This window comes from Neovison vison, chromosome 1 (genome assembly GCF_020171115.1).
Source record: "Neovison vison isolate M4711 chromosome 1, ASM_NN_V1, whole genome shotgun sequence".
NCBI lineage: Eukaryota > Metazoa > Chordata > Mammalia > Carnivora > Mustelidae > Neogale > Neogale vison.
In genome coordinates, this window is record NC_058091.1 from 11,981,281 (window position 1) to 11,997,104 (window position 15,824).

General features: G+C 49.8%; 1 protein-coding gene across 3 annotated transcripts in view; it reads right to left on the minus strand.

Moving 5' to 3' along the window:
• TIAM2 (TIAM Rac1 associated GEF 2) overlaps positions 1 to 15,824 on the minus strand; it is a 181,497-nt gene that overhangs the window by 26,330 nt on the left and 139,343 nt on the right. For 2 of the 3 annotated variants that reach the window (XM_044243397.1, XM_044243415.1), the window contains one exon: positions 13,296 to 13,399. In XM_044243397.1, the coding sequence (XP_044099332.1) occupies positions 13,296 to 13,399 (104 nt within the window). Of the gene's footprint in view, positions 1 to 9,077; positions 9,258 to 13,295; positions 13,400 to 15,824 lie in introns of those variants that run through there. The other variant, XM_044243406.1, reaches the window with a different exon arrangement.

The window sequence follows — 15,824 nt, forward strand, 5'->3', positions numbered from 1 at the left end:
GGTTCAGGCTGTGTCCACCTTTGCCTAGGACAGCACTGCCTCGAGACCCAAGCCCAGCCTCCCTCACAGCTGAGTCCTCTCCCCTTTCCTGCGTTCCCTAAGAAGCATATTTTCTTTCTAGTTGTCCTCTACATGGGCTCCTGATTGCCTTACCTACAACAAAAAAAAGCATGGTAGCCCCCGGTTCCTAGCTGCAGCCCAAGCACTCAGCTCTGAGCGCAGTTCTAAGATGCTCAGAGAGCTGTAAGCCAGTCGCACCCATTCCAATTCCTTGATGGTCGTCCTTGAGCATCGCAGCCTCCAGACTGCCTAGACTCGCATCCCCTCATAGGCTTGGTCTGTCTTTCCATCCTGGTCTCACAGAAGCCTCGGGTCTGCCTGTGTCAGAGTTTTCTCCGTGAGGCTGTGCACGGCCACACAGCCTAACGGGGCCTACAGCGGTCCCGCTCACCACCCTGGCTTGGTGCCCCTGGTAGTTTCCAAAGCTGTTTCTCACACATGGCTCTTCTCTGATTATACCTCCTTGAAACTGTCATGGAGATACAGTCCTATTCTTTTGGATAAGGACATGGGGATTCAGAGGATGAGGAGACTTTTGTAAGGCCAACCAGGCAGCGAGAGGCTCCAGCACTCGGTCCCACTGTCTTTCCACTCCCCACCCGCTCCAGCAACTGCAAATTAAGAGACAAACATCTATTTGCTTTCCCCCCGTATTATAGGAAGGGATGAAATCCTTCTTGTGGATCTTCTCTCTTCTATATCCCACTCTCCAAATATCAACCGCAAATACACTGTTGGGGATAGCCTGGGCCACAGGGACCATCAGAGTCAACACACGGCCACCCGTGAGGGAGGCACAGAACAGTCAGCAACCTTGCAGCGGCCCTCCAACCGTCTCCAGAAGAAACCGAGCCATCATTTCTCTTTCTGGGACAGAAGGTCCAGAGTATACGCTCTGATGTGGAGAGTGAAAGGTGCTCTTTCCCTGCCCGAATTTGAAGCCAATTATGCATCCTTTAAAAACCTTCCTGAGCCCTTCAACTTCACCATCTACGATCGCTTGCTGCACAGCAAACCAAGGTGGCTGACAGCCCCACCTGACCCCAGTGGAGCTGTAGGAGGACGGGAGCTGGCTCTCCTCAACCCCTCTGGTGGCTCGTACCTTTGTGACCCTTTAGTAACTACTTTTTATTTTTTATTTGAGAAAGAGCAAGAGAGGAGAGAGAGTGTGTGTGTGCGCATTAGTAGCGGGGGAGAGGCAGAGGGAGAGAGAGAAGCAGAAGTAGACTCTTCACTCCTTGGTAGCCCAAAACAGGTCTCAATCCCAGGACCCCGAGATCACAGCCTGCACCAAAGGCAGACACGTAATGGACTAAGCCATCCAGAAGCCCATAACTACACTAACTTCTACCAACTGCTGTTCCAGTAGGTTGCATGGGTCAAAGATCACTCAGTCACTTAGGAAACATGGTGCTGGGGTAGGGAGAGAAGGGCTGGGCCCTTTAAACTGTCTGAAACCCACCACATCCCCTTCGGACTTAAAAGCCCTTAGACTGTCGGTTCTCATGTCTGGCTGAAAATAGTACCTGGAATCTGGTATCTAAAAACAGTAGCATTGGGAAGAAAAAATATCACAAAAACATGAAATGTAAATTACTTGTTAATATCCTGACCACCTTTCTTAGGCTTGGATACTGCCAAGTGCTATTGGAGTGAGCACGGATACAGCCTGCGGACCCCTCTACTTCTAGTTGTAGTCAATTTTTTTTTTTTTTGCTAGATTTAAGCAGTGTTATTTTCTTAAAGATTTATTTGAGAGAGAGAGAGGCAGAGGGAGAGAGAGAGTTCCAAGCAGACTTTGTGCTGAGAGCGGAGCCTGACAGAGGGCTCGATCTCATGACCCTGAGATCATGACCTGAGCTGAGACCAAGAGTCAGACGCTTAACTGACTGAGCCACCCGGGCGCCCCATTTAAGCAGTGTTACAGTCAAGCCTGTTCCATTACTCTGGCTTGTATCTTGTTGGCAGGACCTCAAATCAATCACCTCATACAGAACAATGTCTGCCTCATACACATTACCTGAGACTTCACCCCCAATCTCTAAAAATCTAACACAGACTCAATAATAGAAATGAGGGCATAAAATTTAAACTAGGACAACAATTATTTTTGATAAACTGGCAATTTGATCAACCTTCTAGAAAATGCAAGTCAATAAATCCAAAGTAATCAAAGCCACGTTTCCCCGGGAGCGCAGGGCACAGCAGAAGGCTATGGTAACACATGCGGACAGGCAGGAGCTCAAGCAAAACCAAAAGACATCAGAGACACCATGACCATGACAGAATGCCAATTTAGAAAAATTCTTTAAAGCCTCAGACACAGAAAACTGATTTTAAATCTCACCTGAGATTACTGGTTTGATAACAGTCTCTCCATCGCAGAAATTCATCTATAAAACCACTGTATTCAAGACCTTGCTAGGCAGACCCCCTGCCCCATCTTGGTGTCTGAAACAGCAAGCTGACACTGCCCAGGCCAGCCTTCTCATCTCATCATCCTGTATGTCATGGCTGAAGAACCATGAAGGTACTAGATTCTAGAACATTGCAAAGCCGACTTGAAGCCAACTCAGAGCCAACTCAAAGCCAACTTGAAGCCCCTTGGCAGGACTCCTCGAGTGTCCCAACACTTGTGGAACCCCCCAGCCAGGGCAATGCCAAGCAAGTGCACATCTAAGAGCTTCCTCATCTGACAGCTGTTTTCTGAAAACACAAGAGAACTTAGGTGGCGGCAAAGACCCAGAGTGTGTGAAGGAAGGGGAGTCAGAGAGGACGAGGGATGCCTGGAGGCTGAACAAACAGAAGAAGGGATAGGAAGGCGTGACAACAAACAGAAGAATGGAAAGGAGAAAAGACAGAACCGGGGGCGTCGAAAACCATGCCCTCAGTTTTCCCATATTAGTGACAAATATATTTTGTGTTGCCTGCTCCTTCGTGCTGTTATCAAGAACAGCAGGAGACTGAGTTATGAAACTGATAATCCAACCTCTCCCCCGGGGAATTAGAGGCCAGTACTGGAAGGGGGTGAAGTGTTCCCCATGGGGTCCCCAAATCCCTACTCCCTTAGCGCCTGCCACCCCCCACCACAGTGGCACAGAGTCGGCTCCGAGCAGGCACTACAGAGGAAATTGCAAAATGACTCAGAACAACTTCTCAGAACTTTTTCAGCAAGTGAAAGCAGCTGCCGTGTGGGGCTGGGACATTATTAAAAGGTGAGAATCTGCTGTGAGTAACGAGAGGTGTGAAGAGAATGTACAGAGGCTCGGATACATCTGTGCTTGTGCAGGACAAGCAAGGTCTTCCCGGGTCTAAAATCTCTGGCATACAGGATCTTCAACGGAGGCATCGACACGACTGTCTCGGGCCTCCTACCAACGGCTGACATCTGGGAATGCCTTTATGGGGGAGGTCCCGATGACTGAAGGAACAGAGATGACCCTACACCAACCCCCACTGTTGGTAAAAATTGAAGGTAAGACGGATAAGGACTCGGGGCCCCCGAAGACTGGCAGCCAAAATGAGATCATCACTGTGGCTGTTATTCCTTCAAAAGACAAGGAGAGGAACGAGCAGCAGAGCCTTCGCTGGCTTGCTGACATGTCGGGGCCGGGGGTGAAGTCCTCTCCACGGCTCCAGGGAGACCATGGGATCGTCTGCTGCCGGCTCACCCCCTCAACTGGGCATACAACCACCCTCTGGCCCCGTGGGCAGCTGCTGATTTTACCGAAGGGAGTTCTATGAAATGTTGGCTTGGGGTCAAGATTGAAATGTAAGCCCCCGCCTCCCCAGAAATCACCTTTTTTCACTAATTACAGAAAATAAAACTCTGAAAATGCTAAAACACCAGTGCATAACGCTGTCACTGGTGTCAACTATGCAGGAATTTCTAACCACCACCACCAATATTCTCCTTGGTCTCAACCTAATGGTTTATGCCATGTAGGGTGGGGTTCTTATTACGTAATGTTCCTCAATGTCTCTTAACACATTAAAATAAGACCTTAGTCCTCACAAGCCCACCACACAAATCAGACCTGAAGATAAAGACCAAGTTCAAAATGTCACTTGGCTAAAGAAACATAGGGCTAGGGTCGCCTGGGGGCCTCAGCTGGTGAAGCATCCGACTCTTGATCTCTGCTCAGGTCTTGATTTCAGGATCTCAAGGTCAAAAAAAAAAAAAAAAAAGGGAAAAGAAAGGAAACATAATGCTTTTCATTCTGTAAGTACCTGATAATGAAGTCTGTGATGTTAATAATATTAAGTCAAGACAGAAGCTAGACACTGTACTCAACGTTGGAATCATGAACGTACAGCCCATGAATTCCTGAGGAGGAAACCTGTGAGTCAATGTCCTGAGCAGAACTAGAATTGCAGTGACTTCTCACGTACAGGAGCCATCTCCTGAGGATGCCTCACTTTCATCAGACGCTCCAAAGTCCACTCGACTTTTTCTGAAGCAGGTAAGAGAGTACATGGCTGGCGCGGCCACGGGAATAGAGCACCTTACCACCCCACCTTCACGTCCCACGGCCTTCAGCCTCCATAAATCCTACAGGTTTTAACGTCATTAACCACGTGAAGGACAACAACCAGGGCTAATTCTAAATGGTTTCTTCTAGAATTTATTTCCCTTTTAAGCAGCTCCCTGTACTCACAAGAAAAGGCCACATCAGGCAAAAGACAGCCTCAGGTCGGGTGCTGGGGCAGAGAGCGAGGCCGGCCGAGGTGTCAGAGCAGCACAGAGCCAGGACGGGCCCCCACGACCAGCAGACCCACCCCTCCATGCGCAGATGCACACGTCTGAGGACTTCTCCAAGGACAAAGGATTTCGGTGTCAGACGTGGGGACCAACCCCACGTGTCCTTCCCCAGCGACCACCCACGTCCAGCAGGCTTCCCCCGAGAACATGCACAAGTGGGGTTTACTGACGGTGGGGTCTGGCCCACGCCTCCCCGCTCAGACTCCCTGCTTTCTTCTCCATCCAAAGGGAGAGGATTCTGAAATTATTCTGTCTCCAATCCAGGAAGCCTAGAAAGAAAATAAACATGGAGACACAGAGGGCCGAACACCACGGAGGAGGAAGACGATGAGGGAAGGGGGCAGCCTCGCCTCCCCGACCACATCCAAAAGCGCACGGCCTGCTCAGCAACCAACACAGACCACAGGCAACTTGCCTCCACCCCCGCCACCCCCCAGCCCTTGCCCGACACGAGGCAACCGGGGAGGTGTCCCAAGGAGCCCAGCTGGGGTCCCTCTCTGCCACCCACGACCGGAGAGGCAGTGGCTGGCAGGCTGCTCTTCAAACGTGGGCCTCTGCTTGGCCTCGGAGAGGACAAACATACCCTCTTCCAGTCTCAGCTCAGAGACGCTGGGAGCAAAGTCATGGCCCCACTGCTTCGAAGGAGAGGACGGGCAGGGAGAGGCCCACACCCGAAACCAATGTGGGAAGAGAGTCCCCATGTCCAGAGAGCGTCTCTGCACCTCGGGGCAAAGCCTTCGTGGGGCCGGGCTCCGGGGAGGCTCACGCGCTTTCCTGGGAGTCACGGTCCCCACAGCCTGAGGAGGGGGTCGAATCACCCCTCGGCACGGCCGGTGGACTCCAGAGCCCCATCCAGTGACAAGGCCACCCACCCTCTCGCTGATTCACCATGGCCTCCTGACGCCTTCCGGCTTCTTCCTTCCTCCCTGAAGGACTCCCAGGACGACTCCCCGTGACAACTCGGTCTTGTTCCCACGAAACCAGGGTGAAGGGCGAAGTCCTGAGGAGAATGAGGCAGCAGCAGGGGCCAGAGGGAGGCAGGAAGGAAAGGGCTGTTGGGGCTGGGGGAGGCCAAACAGGAGGAAGTTAGGGGCCAGCAGGGAAACCGAGGAGGGAAGGGGAAGCCAAAGACTGAGGGGCTCCTGAAGGTGTCCAGCCTCCCTGAGCTGGTTCTGTTGTGCCCAGTGCACAGATGAGGGGGGAGAAGAGCAAGCGGGGCACGGCCGGCCCCAGGCCAGCACCCCGGGGACAAACACCCAACAGCCCGGCTTCCAGACCAGTCTCGTTGGGCTCTTCTCGCTCTGCTGCCTCAACACACATACTCTCGGCCCACACAGGGCACACGAGCATGGCTCACTGTGGCCCCACACCCCGGCCAGTCTCACCCGACAAGCAGCCCCAGCCTCTGAGCTTCTAGAGCCTCCCTGGCAAAGGCACAGACGGCTGAGCGCTCCTCGGGCACCGCCATGTTGTTGGCAACTGCTGTGTCTCTGGGCTCTGGAGAGCTCACAGCTCTGCCCGTGGCAGCAACCCCCTTCCCATTTTCCAGTTTGCTTGTGCCCAGGGACACACCGGCCCAGCACAAGCCCCTTTAGGACCCAGCCCCATGGCCATGTTGGTAGGGTGGCATCTGGGAAAGTGAAGAGAAGTCAACCCCAGCAACATTTCTCCGCACTGCCGCACTGTCAGCTCCACTGTCTGTCCCCCTTCCCTTGGACAGACTCTCCCTGACCAAACTGCTTGCCATGTAGCTCCTGGCTCAGAGGGTTCCCCTGTTCTCAATGCCAACCCCCTTCCAGCCGGCCCTGCCCACACCCTGCATGGAGATTTGCTTTTCCTCCTCTTCCTGCCTGCCTTCCTCCCTCTCTCCCTCCCTCCCCGCTCTCTCCTCTCTCCCCTCTTTTTCTCTCTCTCGCATTTGACGCTGTGGGTACCATCTCTAACCCCGCAGAAGAGAGTATGTAAGTGATCCTTGGCAACAAAGAGGACAGGGCTCCGCGTGCTTCATGAAGCCGCGATGTCCCTTCCTGCCACACACGCCAAACAGTCGGCATCTTCCTGACACATCAGCCCTAAAGATCAGGACAGACCACGAGCTCAGCACTAACCCCTAGAGCTAGGAAACTAGTAATTAAAAAAGAAAAAAAACTGAATCAGCTCCGAAGAGATCAAATGGACTTTTGGACTCCCACAGAAACTAAACACAGTTGCTTCCAACAACTCCACAAACTTGCCGCCAAGTCCCTGCCACATGGGCGTACCACGGTGTTAGAAACGCAGAGCACCTGAGAGCTGGGCAGAAAACTCAGCTCAGCTGGATCTGTGTTAGCCTGAGCCCATGGCCCTGAAGAGATGCTGCTCTTGCAAAAGGCGCAGTCTGTAAGACCTCCCAAGGGGCCATGTCTCGGGCTTCACCAAGCCTCTCAATATTCACAGCCCACTCCTGCTGAAGAGAAGGGCAGACCCGACAGACACTATTCCGTGAATCACCGGAAGCCGCTCTAAAGAAAAGGGTGTCCGTCCAGAGCACTCTGCGCAAGACAGACTAGCTCCGAGGGTGGGCGGGTTCGGGCTTCGTGCCCGTGACCCACAGCTAAGAGGACCCAACTGCCAGGGCTTCCGTTCCCAGTTCTTTTTCGTGTCCTGGGATAGCTCAGCAGGATCTGACTGCCGGATTCTCCCTTCAGGAAGACTGGGCAGGCATCGAAGGCGGGTAAGCCACGTGTTAGAGATGCAGAAGGAGAAAGAACCCAGAGCGCTGTCCGTGCGGGAGACACATCAGGAAGAATGTCGTCTCTGCCTAACAAGCTCTCAGGGGTGTGTGTATAACCGTGCACAATCCTCTGAGCAACACAGGGCTGCTGGCACTGCTGGACAGGACAGACGCTGAGGCTATCTGGGTGCCTTGCCCCGGGGGCATGCCATGGTAAAGCCCGGTGGGCCAGGATACGGGCTCAGGTTCCCAGCCGTGAGGCTGAGACCTCTTCCCGTTATACAGCTGCCCACCCGGGTTCATTCACTGCGAAGGAGGATCGTCTCACCCCTGGAGAAGGTCAGACGCCACGACATTCCCTGCTAAGAGGATTCTATGTCTCTGTTCATTCACATGTCAGGGATCCTGTCGATGACATGCATTTACCACAGGTATATTTAGCTCTTTAAAACAGATCATTATCATATTAATCGACGGAATAGCAGCCATGTAGAAAGACCACGATTTATAAAGAAATTCTATTTTAATTTCACTTTCGAGCCAGAGTAACTTATGACCAAACAGATCTTGAAACAATGCAGGAGATTCAAAGATAAGGTAGAAAGATGTATAATGTGAGCATGCTGGAAAACAGATTATATGTCCAAGAATCTCTTCCTTTCGCTTCTTAGATAATGCAAGCTCTTAAAAGGAATTCATGTAAAAAACTCAAAATGTTAAGTGGGTGAACAGGCATTAAACATTAAATTCAAGTTATAGGCATGCTGTGTTCTAAAACCTAACCATTGGTGCATGTCCCTTTTTTCCACCTTGCATCAATGAAAGGGCAAAATAGATCTTAAGCATTATTAAATTGCAAAGAGCACAACACACAGTCGTCACGCTGTGTATCTCCAGATTCCCATGCTCTCCGTTCTAGCAACACAACGCCTACAAACTATAAAAATAATCACTGCCAAAGCTACACGAGGTGATTACATAAAATTCTTCTAAAAAAGCTGAAAAAACATTTAATCGGGAATAACTAAAGTAAAAACTCTGCTTACCTCATAGAAAACGGTTTCACTTTGGGGGATTTTCTTTTACAGCATGAAGTCTGATACTAGCATGTGCTATGCTCCAATGAAATGGCACAAAGCAGAAAATTATTTACTGCCTTCAAATTAACCCCTCTTTTCAAGCGGATTTTAGAGTAAATATCTGAAATTTCTGGGCTTTCCAATATATTTCAAAAGGACCAAACTATTGCAGAGAACCACTGAAAAACCCTTGCAAGGTAGGAAGGAGAAAGGAAAAGTAGACAGTGCTACAGAGAAACTAGAATCCAAAAGAAATTCTCGCATCCTTAGCTGCAGAGAGTGTTTAAAGATTACAGTCAGGATTCCCTCCTGGAAAGAAGGCATATCTTCCCGTCTGCATAACAACCTATAGACATTTCAGAGCAAAATCAACTTTCAAGACCGAGAAAAAGGAAACCATGCAAGCATGCCTACGTTTGGATCAGAATCGGCACCCCTGGGATCAAAGCCCCCGATTACTTACATGCTGTACATAGAAAGGAAAAGTTCAAAGGAATCTGCTCCCTCTGGGAAAAAGGATTACATGTACGGCCGGCTGTTGGGAAACGAGTAGGATGCACGCTCTCTCGCTCTCATCCCCAGGCAACGAAAAAAATCCCAAACTGGTGTTCCAAGTCACATTCGCGAGGACGTCCTAGCGCCACCAAGCTCTTCCTACGAGGCAGCGCCGGTGGGTGGGGGAAATGCACCCCCTTCCTCTGGATTTCCACCCCATGCCGAGCCTGCTGGCTCTGGGGAGACACCAGGTCAGGGCATGCACAGGGACCACAAAGCCACAGAGTGCCCCGGCTTCAGAGCCAGCTCGGAGACCAGAAAGTGGAGCACAAACCGAATTTCTGCAGAGCCTGCTCAGCCCACCTCAAGTTCCCGGAACAACCCAGAAACTCCTTCAGCCCCCTCACCCAAAGAGAAACTGTTTATTCCTTTCAAAATCTGAACTGTTACAATAGTGCCAGCTAATTGCTAACAACACTCGGGGGGAGGAAGGGGGGAGGAAAGAGCCCGCACACAGGAGAGGTTGACAGGGGCATACAAAGAGCTGTGACAGTAATAGGCACCCTTGAGGAGCAAGAAGGCAATCAATTATGAGCCATTTGCAGAAATTGCGGGGCTGTCAAAAGCCCCACTTACAGCTGTGCTTCATCAAGCCAGGCTGCATTTGATTTTCAAGGGAAATTATTCCTTATTTCAAAGTCTAGAATATTATTAGTAAAATATCCCAAACAACTCAGGTTCAAGCGGGGTCTAATCTGAAAAGAAGTTAATGACCCCTGAGAAGGCCAGATGGGCCAGAGTAGAAAGCTCGGAAGACAGAGGCGGGTCTTCCCTCCAGAGAGAAGCAGCGACCACCTCCCAGGGCACCGTGGGGCAGCGCCCAGGCTGAGCTCGAAAGATCCATACCCAGCACCGGGACACGCGTCGTCCAACTCCCAAACCACCACCAGAAAACAGAAAAGGATTGCTTTTAGGTACACCCCGATGTTTCCAGGAGGCTGAAAATAATAATACAAAACAAAACTTTTTTTTTTTTTTTAAGAGCCAAAGAGTGAACAAGCATGAATTAGAGGAGGGGTGGGGAGGGGGGAGAGAGAGAGAATATCTCAAGCAGGCTCCACGCCCAGTGCAGAGCCCACTGTGGGGCCCGATCTCACAATCCTGAGATCACGACCTGAGCTGAAATCAAGAGTCAGATGCTTAACCGACTGAGCCACCCAGGTGCCCCTGTCCTTTAATTCTCAAATTCAAAACTTTGTTGGGACGCCTGGGTGGCTCAGTGGTTTAGGCCTCTGCCTTCAGCTCAGGTCATGATCTCAGGGTCCTGGGATTGAGCCCCACATCGGGCTCTCTGCTCTGTGGGGACCCTGCTTCCCCCCCACCTCTGCCTGCCTCTCTGCCTACTTGTGATCTCTCTCTATCAAATAAATAAATAAAAATCTTAAAAAAAAAACTTTGTTTTCACTAACATACATACCAATTATTACTTCTGATGGTCAAAAGTAATTACTTCTGATTCTTCTTTTCCAAGGAACAAAGAATGTGTGAACTAAGTAACTTCCAGGCATTACACTGGGATTGTTGAGAAATGCCCTGAAGTCTGTTATTATGACCTATTACGACCTTCAGGTTTGGAAAAGGATGATGACCACTCTGGACTTAAGAGGGATTGACAGCAAAGCTCACCATGATGACATTCTCTTTCAATATTTTTGTCTTCTGTGTTCTTTGGTATTTATCTTTTTTAAAAAGTTTATTTATTTGAGAGAGAGTGAGCACACATGAGCGGGCAGTGGGAGAGAAGGAGAAAGACTCACAAGCAGACCCCACACCCAGCACAGAGCCCGATGTGGGGCTCGATCATCTCACAGCCCTGGGATCATGGCCTGAGCCAAAATCAAGAGTCACTACTTACCTGACTGCAACCGCCCAAGAGCCCCTCTTTGGTATTTGCTTTTTCCTCTAAGCATTTTAGCAATGAAAAGTAAGCTCAGTCAGCTCCAATTTCAAGCCCAACCGAACCTTTCCTCCTTTCTTCAATTTCTAACTGATGCTCCAACATTCATTTGGTAAATGCTTTGTGTCATTATGACAGGCATCGTTAAATGACAGAGTTGAGAATAGCCTCAACGCGGTAACTTCTTGCCTAGTTATTTTATTGAATGTTAAAATAAAACCTGGAAAAAGAATTTCCTTTCCTCCTTAAGAACTTTAAGGTGGAACTCAAACAGATTACAACGGAGAGGCGCTCATCACCCCTAGTGGCTTTAAGTGATCTCCCCTGAGCGCCCGCACCGTGCCAGAGCCCCCTCGGACACGCTGACCTTAAACAGACAGCCGAGCTTCTAAAGTGGGTCAGAAACAGTTACCTTTTTTCCAAAAATTTAAGACAAAGCAATCAAAACACATCCAGATGATGCTCTAGGACGCATTTCTTAAAAAAATAATCATCACTATCAGCTAGGATGTCGGGGTCCCAAAAACTAATCCCCCCGAGATCAAACAAGGCTAAAACTGTGGACAATCTCAGTTCCGTAAAAGATGCTGCATCCTGGGGCACAGCCAGACCAAGTGTTTCATCTGAGGAATCAGAAAGATGAGAAGAGGGACTGTGGAGGAGGTGGATCAGGAATGGGGGAGCAATGCAGGGAGGGGTGAGGAAGAGGAGGGAAGAGGTAGGGAACACCACAACCTGCTCCACCGTGGGCAGGCTCCAACCAAATCCCCTTCTCACCGGGACCATCACCCAGGGCTGTGCCCCACGGCTGCTCCCCAAAGCGACCGGCCCCTGGTGGTAGCCTCTAACCCAGCAGACTGTAAGCTGTCTTTTTTTTTTTTTTTTTTTAAAGATTTTATTTATTTGACAGAGACCACAAGCAGGGGGAGCTGCAGAGGCAGATGCAGATGCAGATGCAGCCTCCCCACTGAGCAGGAGACCTCCCCCACACCCCCCACCCCCGTTCAAGGCTCAACTCCAGGACCCTGGGATTGTGACTTGAGCCAAAGGCAGATGTTCAACCGAATGAGCCACCCAGGCGCCCCTGTAAGCTGCCTTAAAATACTTGTCAGAGCTTATATTTCTCCATTCCTGTATCTAAGACAAAAGCAAGGAATTGAAAACAGTTATAATGTCAAAATCAATTAAAACTGGACTGCGTAATATAACAGGTCAGGTAGGTCAGACCATTTTTGAAAGGATGTTCAATGGACAATTAAAAATGCAGTCAAGGCACGGACGACCACAAGAGCTGGCGAGGACACGGAGGAATCAGGACCGTCACCCTCCACTGATGGGAGTGGACGATGGTGCAAGCCCTGTGGGACACAGGGAAAAAGCCACCCATAGAACGGCCACGTGACCCAGCAGTTCCACTCCCAGATGCGTATCCAACAGAACTGAAAACAAAGATGCACGCAGATATTTGCATGCCCGTCTCCACTGCAGCAGTCCTCACAACAGGCCAATGTGGAAACAAGCCAAGTGCCTGTCAGCAGACGAACGGGTAAGCAAGACGCAGCACACACAACGGGACAGTATCCAGCCTTCCAAAGAAGGGAAGTCCTGACACACACTTCAACGTGATGAACTCTGAAAACCTTACACCATGCGAAATAAGCCAGAACAAAAGGACAAATATCAGCAGGACCACCCACGAGGGATGTGAAACAGGCGAGCCGGGGGCGGGGGTGAGGGGCTGTGAATGGACAGATACCATCTAACAGGTACAGAGTTTCTGCTTGGCATGATGAGCAAGTTCTGACATGGGTCAGTGGCGATGGACGCACAGTATTGTGAATGTCCTTGACACCACTGCGATGTGCCTTTAAAAATAGTAAGAATACCAAATTTTATGTTTTAGATATTTTTACAACAAAGGGACAACATTCCAAAAATAATTTATCTGTGAGCAAAAAAAAAAAAGAAAGAAAGAAAGAAAGAAAGCAACAGAGTCATCGACCATAACTTTTAGAATCCCTGAGCATAGACTGTCCTCGTCAAACTGTCCTAACACACTTCGCTTCAAATAAATAAGGAAACTAATTCCATTAAGGGGGAAAAAATGTCTGTTTCAGTGGACAGACCCAGGGGCTGGATAACCCCATTTCTTTTCCCCACTTCGGGTGAAGCGGGGGGTTTCATGCTTGTCAGCCCGGTCCTTCTTTTGGATTTGGGACAGCATCTTACCCCGAATGTCTGCCCTGTTTTCTCCCCGTGGGGGACCTGGGCCAGCGCGCCATCGGTCTGACTCCTTTTCAGGCCAGTGGTGACATCAGGGACGTTGCTGAAATCTGCATGAAAAGTAACAAGAACACACATAAAAGTGAGTTTGGCCCTTTGCCGAGAATCACGATGACTGGTTTAAGGATTCGGATAAAGAGAGAGAGGAAAAGACAGCACGGAACGGTGCGGAGGCGGTGCACAGGAGCGGTCCTAGCAGCCACAAGAAGGGTCTCCTCCGACAGAGCCCAGCTCCTGCTAACAAAGAAGCCACGTCTCCTGCCGCTCTCAAAGGCAACCAGGGACCAGTCAAGACTGACTTCAATGCCTTGTGACTGTGCCTGTTGCTGTGCACACTGTACTTCGCTAAGCTCTGATAGTCAAGGATTTATTTGGACCAAGACTCAAACGGCACTGACCATTGTCGGTACTTCCCTATTTTAGGTAAGAATCAAGGAAATCTTGGACACCCAGGGATGCAACAGCATGGGCTCTTAATACAACCCACAACTTGGTCATTTGAAAGCTTAACTTTTCATTTTCTGACATCAACCACAATTTAATCCTAAACTGAAAGTCTCATGAGGAATAGCAAACCTTTAACTTCCAGAGTAAAGGTTAAGAAGTAAGATCAAAGGCAAGTAGAGCTTCTGTCGACTGCCCCCCCACCCCCCACCACCTACGACCATACACACCCGCCAAGCCCAGTTCTTTCCAGTGGCTCTCAAATTAACAAATTCAAAAAAGATGGAAAGACTAGCATGTATCATAATATAATGTAGGTTTATATTCTAACTCTTTATTTATATTCTAACTCTTTATCAACCAGCTGAAACCAGATGGTTTCTGATCCCCTTACCTACAAGAAGTCGTCATTGATCTTGAACCTGTCCAAGTTGATCTAGGCTGACCAGCAGAGATAGAGGTTAATCAAACATGGTGGGGGCCAGGACACTGGTCTCTAAGAGACCTTTAGAAGCTATGGAAGGCCCAGGAAGTTGGTGAAACCCACGTTTAGGAATGCTAGTCCGTGATCATTGCTGATATAACCAACCACAACATTCTAAGACAAGAGAAGACTTAACGAAAATATATAAATGATCTACAGAATTCTGGAGCTCTAATTTCTTCTTCCTCTTGCCTCTTCCAAAACCCTCTCACCCTACCCAGAAAAGGACCGGAGAGTTCAAGTCACACTTGTGGTTGGAGCAGGTTAGCTTGGATAAGGCAGTACTGATCACAGATGCATGAGACATGCCTGGGAAAACTTCAGATAGCAGTGATAGGAGGGAATACTTGGGTTCACCTTTCCCAGGCCCCAAACACTACACCACAGAGGCAGTCCTGGTCACCACCAGGCCGACCGCATGGGAAGCACAATTAGTTCCTGAGCCAAAATCAATCTACCACTGTGCCTCTGTCACAACCACCTCCTTAGCCTGCTGCATGGACCTGTGCTTAAGGGAGACCGACCAACAGGATCCACAAAAGAAAACACCCCATGTTCCTACTGTACATGGCACAAACTTTTTTCAATTTGACATTCACTTTTTGAGCAAAAAAAAAAAAAAAAAAAAGCGGTTTTCTAGACATAGCGCTAGGGATACAAAAATGAGTGAGACATGGTTACTGCTCTCAAGGTGAGGTTCTAGTCTTGGAGGAGGAGAAGTGTCTGATATGATATAAGAAAAGCCCACACAGTAGAGACCGTCAGGAAGAAAGTTGCTTCTGCAAAGGACCTTAAGAGACTTAACAGCAAAGGAAGCATTTGAGCAAAGTCTTTAAATCTTGGAGGTATCCATTTGTCCTTAAGGCTAACAATGACTGGTGGGCCGTGGGGAGAGAGGATTCCAGGAGCAGGAGGCAGGAGCCAGGCCACTCAGTGAAGGCAAATCTCAGGAAGAGCCCAGCACCTTCTGGAAATGTGTTGAGCGTGGCTGTGGCGGTGAAGGGAGGGAAGGTGCCCTGTGTCAGAGGAATCTATTAATAAAGGGCATGACCTTGGGAGAAAAACAAGTCAGAAAGTCACAGCCACCCTGCAGGTAAGAGGTGAAAAGACCCAAATGAACTCAGCGTAAAAGAGCAAAGAAATGAAGTGAACGCAGTAATGGGGGCAGGTGAACCCTCCGGGCTCCTCTTCGCTGCCCGTTTCACAGAAGAAGACATGGAAAGGAGACATCAAGGCAGAGGACCTGGTTTTACACCTTGGTGACGGGGCAGATGATTAATGGGAAGAGCTGGAGTGGAACTCAGGAGCTCAGCGGTTCTAGCTTTGGCGGTTCTGAGCCCGGGACATGTGTGCGTCCAATGGGAGAGGCTCAGGCATCCGGCCGTCCAGGAAAGTCTATGTGGGAAGGCGGATCTGCAGGGAAGCAGCCCCAGGAAGGACGTGCAGAGTGAGACCACAGAGAGAACCCCGGAAACACTGACGACAGCGTACGGGGAGAAAAAGTGGTCCTCAGAGGACATACCTGTCTTCACCCAGCCATGCCAGGA